The 3987-nt window shown below is 35.0% G+C and overlaps 1 protein-coding gene across 1 annotated transcript; it reads right to left on the bottom strand.

Annotated features, from left to right (window-relative positions):
- Nucleotides 1-1267: 1267 nt before the first annotated feature.
- LOC131144437 (rac-like GTP-binding protein RAC13) lies at nucleotides 1268-3450 on the bottom strand. Its single transcript, XM_058093095.1, has 7 exons — nucleotides 3148-3450; nucleotides 2922-3009; nucleotides 2688-2797; nucleotides 2495-2558; nucleotides 2289-2353; nucleotides 1957-2022; nucleotides 1268-1507 (listed from the first exon to the last, which is right to left on the bottom strand). The coding sequence occupies exons 1-7, from the start codon at nucleotides 3244-3246 to the stop codon at nucleotides 1409-1411; spliced, it is 591 nt and encodes a 196-aa protein (XP_057949078.1). The 5' UTR covers nucleotides 3247-3450; the 3' UTR covers nucleotides 1268-1408.
- Between the last annotated feature and the right edge of the window lie 537 nt (nucleotides 3451-3987).

The raw sequence follows: 3987 nt of genomic DNA, 5'->3' as shown, positions 1-3987 counted from the left end.
AAAAAATATTTTTCAAGTTCAAAAAATGACGTGGAGTTTTGATAGTGAAAAATTGACTTTTCAAGTCTTAATTGAAACTCGGAAAACATTCAAGATATGGAAGAAAATTTTGAACAAGTTCCCATTTTATGCCTGGCATTATGGAAAGTGGAAAAGAAAATTAAAAAATATACTAAATTTATGAATAAAAATTAATTTTACATGTTAATAACATTTAATTTTTTATTTTCACAAAATTAAATATTTTTTTAAATAATTAATTTCTAAAAAAATCATGAAAAATGAGTTTTCTTCATATTTTATTTTCCCTCTTTCCCAAATAAAACCCTTGATCGAAAGTGAAGTGTAAGAAATTATTTATTTCTTGAACTACAAATATTCCCTACTACTAGTATAAGTAATTGTTTGGGATGAAAGCATTAATTTATCTCAAAGTGGCATGGTAGTGATGATGATTATGATTTTTGTCATAGAAAATTAGTGAATTTTTAAAAAGTTAATTTCCATATCCATATTCCTCAACTTATTATAAAAAGTTATTTCTTTTTTTTTTTTTACTTATTAATGTTAACAGTTCCATTTTAATGTCTCTTTTTTTCACTAACTACATGTCGCCACAAAAGAGCCCACTAGAGAAAAATGGATTTTAGAAACAAATTTCCAAAAACTTGTGAGAAACAAAATAGAAAAAGAATACACGTTAAAAAAAAAATCAATCACATGCAGAAGACAGTATTTACATGGTTCAGTAATTTTGTCTACGTCCACGGAGTTGCAAGGATTTTACTATTATCAGGAAGAAAAATACAAAAAGTGCGGCGGTACAATGCTCTCTCTCTCTCTCTCTCTCTCTCGCTCTCTCGTAAAGTGTGACCACTTATTCTAATCATCCAAAAACAATCATTTTATATGCTGCGCACAAGCTTCTGAATGAGTTACAAAACGAGCCGAAAAAATTTTCCCGAGCCCAAGCCGTAGTGCTCATGGACTAAACCTTAGAATAGAAATCTCTCATTAAAGAAAAGTTGGATCATCATCAGATTGAATCCAACTAGACTCCACAAAAGTCCAACACTATAAACATCTCAATTAAAGTTCAGAGTTTATTTTTATAACCCAAACTACATAACAAGAGGTAATCCCATACTTGCTTCCTAGCAGCAGCATAAGGACTATTTTTAATTTCTTTCCATGCTTAGACAATTTAATATACATGCATTGTTATTTGCAAATCCTAAAATGGGCTCTGCAATTTAGGAAGGTTATATTTACAAATTTAGAACTTTATATTTGAAACTGTGTGAACTTAGACAAAAATTCAATAGTCTTTTTGTACAAATTCACACAATCCTAAACCAAAAGCCCCAAATACTTATTCCCGAGACTGATATCTCTTCTGGGCATCGACTTAAAGAAGGGTGCATGGTTTTGGCTTCTGCGGTTTTTTCTTTGGCTTTGAGGGACGCAAGACAGCTTTTATTGCAGCATCGAACACAACCTTCACATTCTGAAACACCATCGAAAAAGATATGAGAATCAGGAAAGACAAATTGTAGACTCTGTTTTTGGATAAAATTCCATTAATTAATTAAATGCAATGTTTACGAACATTCTCCCTCATACCATGTAAGTCACCATCAAGTGTCTAGCTGAGATACCAACCCAAGGCACATTAACTACTTGATGAATAGATGAAAAGACTTGAATATGAAGAAAGTTTGGACCACTGTCATTAATTTGAAGATAGTCTGGTAAGAATAATATTAGGGATTATCACGGCTAAACACATAATAGTGAAAAACATGGGTCACCCATGCCCATAGGGATCACTATCATGCATCTACCGAGATACGAATTTGTTAATATACACGACTTTAGGCACTTGATAGTGACAGTTAAACTACAAATAAGTTTTCATGGATTATTAGATCTAACAAAGGGGAAGATGACCAATACCTGCTGAGTTTTAGAACTGCACTCGATATAGGTGCTTGCACCAATCATCTTCCTCAACTCCTCCCCCTTTTTACACCCACCAAGATATACAACACTTGTTAGCTACAACCAATTTCATGTCTATTCCGACAAATCTAAATATTTCAGTGTTATAAAATGAATTCTTACACTCAAAGCATGAAATTCGAATCTTGAACTTGTACGTAGACAAAACATTGTTTAAAATTGTATGAAGTTTTTTTTAAATTCGTACAAATCTAAGTCTGAATTCCGATATTGATGTTCCCAAATACTATCTTTTTTTTTTTTTTTTTTTTTCTAGTTAGACTTGCCTCACTAGTTGATACTGGTGATGCTCCAGGATGCTCAAGCAAGAACTGCCTGTCTGCTCTCAAATCTGCACTCCAGTATCATTCGCAGATTTATAATTACAACTTGTTATTCTGAACAATGAAACGATACAAGTCTGTGTGTGTGCACGCACGTGCGTTCATGCCCTTATATATATGGTTTTATGGTGAATATTAACTCATCTTACCAAGCTTGGTTCCAACTAGCACGATTGGGACATTGGGAGCATAGTGCCTGAGCTCAGGGATCCACTATTAGCCAAGAAATCAACAAATTAAACAGAGTATGCACTATGGCATCTACATACTAAGGTGAAAAATGAAATTGAAAGGAAACCGATCAGAGAGGTGGGCTAGCTGCAAGGGAATATGTATATTAACCTTTTTGTAGATATTCTCAAAACTGGCCTTGCTGATGAGAGAAAACACCAGCAAGAACACATCTGCCCCTCTGTAACTTAGAGGCCTCAGCCTGTTGTAATCTTCCTGTCCTGTCCCCATTATACTCAAATCTCTCAACTCAAACTAAGCTCATTTATAATTATGTATGGCTAGCCGAAAGTTCATTTAATTCATGAAAACAGCAATGGAATAGCTATGAGCTAGAGGGCTTACCTGCAGTATCCCACAGGCCAAGATTCACAGTACTACCATCCACCACCACATTGGCACTGAAATTGTCGAAGACAGTTGGAACATAATCCTATCCACAAGAAAAAAAAAAAAAAAACAGTGGAAAACAACATCATATCGGTATATAAAATATCACAGAAATTAGATTTAGTATATATTATTATATAGTATGAATATATGCAAGTGTGTGTATGTGTTAAACTTATACCGTGGGAAAGGTGTTGCTAGTGTAGGAAATGAGCATGCATGTTTTTCCCACAGCCCCATCCCCCACGGTGACACACTTGATAAATCTGGCTGTACTCATTTGTGCAGATCTAGGCTAGGTAGCTCTTTGATCCCCCGTCTTTGCTCAAACAAAGCTGCTGATCCTGTTCATAGATTTGCTTTAATATTACTCATAGATCTGCTCATATGCATAGAAGAAAATATTCATTAGAGCAAAGAGGAAACTTGAAGCTTGGGTCAAATAAGAAAAAAAAAGAAATTGAAGGGGAGCTAGGGTGTATTTTAACAACCTAGCATAGCTAAACAGCCAGCTATATAATACCCACTTGATCAGCTGTAACCTCAAATCCTTTACAATGATTGTTGTATTGCCTTTTCTTTAAGTGGAAGGTCAGAGGCAGAACGAAAGACAGAAAGAGAGGAACGAAGCAGGGTTGGTGCCGGTGTTTGTTGGTTTAAGTGTTTGACAAGGGAGGGAATGAATGATGGGAACAAAAGAATGTGCTTAATGAACTACTACACGGATGGGACTGGTCCATAATGTTAAATATATAAATATATCAGCAGCTCCAAAAATACCAAAAATGACTTGTAACCTAAAGGTGTGGGGAATCACCATTATTATAGTTCAGTGGGTCGCTTGTTGCCTACTTAGGCTGAGCTTGGTTTTGCTTTCTTAGGGCAGATTATGACTAATTGGAGCCCAGAGCTTTGTTGCTACGGACAAGACAAAAGGTCAAGAGCATCACATTACTGTCTGAATATAAAATATTTGGGGGAGTTCTCAACTTGGAATTTCGGAGTTAGAGGAGATGCACCT

The sequence above is a fragment of the Malania oleifera genome, chromosome 12 (genome assembly GCF_029873635.1).
Source record: "Malania oleifera isolate guangnan ecotype guangnan chromosome 12, ASM2987363v1, whole genome shotgun sequence".
Lineage (NCBI taxonomy): Eukaryota > Viridiplantae > Streptophyta > Magnoliopsida > Santalales > Ximeniaceae > Malania > Malania oleifera.
Note: the sequence above shows the minus strand (reverse complement) of the source record. Positions and strands in the feature narration are given on the sequence as shown.

Excerpts from the sequence above, each read along its gene's own strand:
- LOC131144437 (XM_058093095.1), bottom strand. The coding sequence starts at position 3,246 with ATGAGTACAGCCAGATTTATCAAGTGTGTCACCGTGGGGGATGGGGCT. Across the intron at positions 3,010-3,147 it reads CTAGCAACACCTTTCCCACG|GATTATGTTCCAACTGTCTT; the intron begins GTATAAGTTTAA and ends TCTTGTGGATAG. Across the intron at positions 2,023-2,288 it reads CACCAGTATCAACTAGTGAG|GGGGAGGAGTTGAGGAAGAT; the intron begins GCAAGTCTAACT and ends GGGTGTAAAAAG.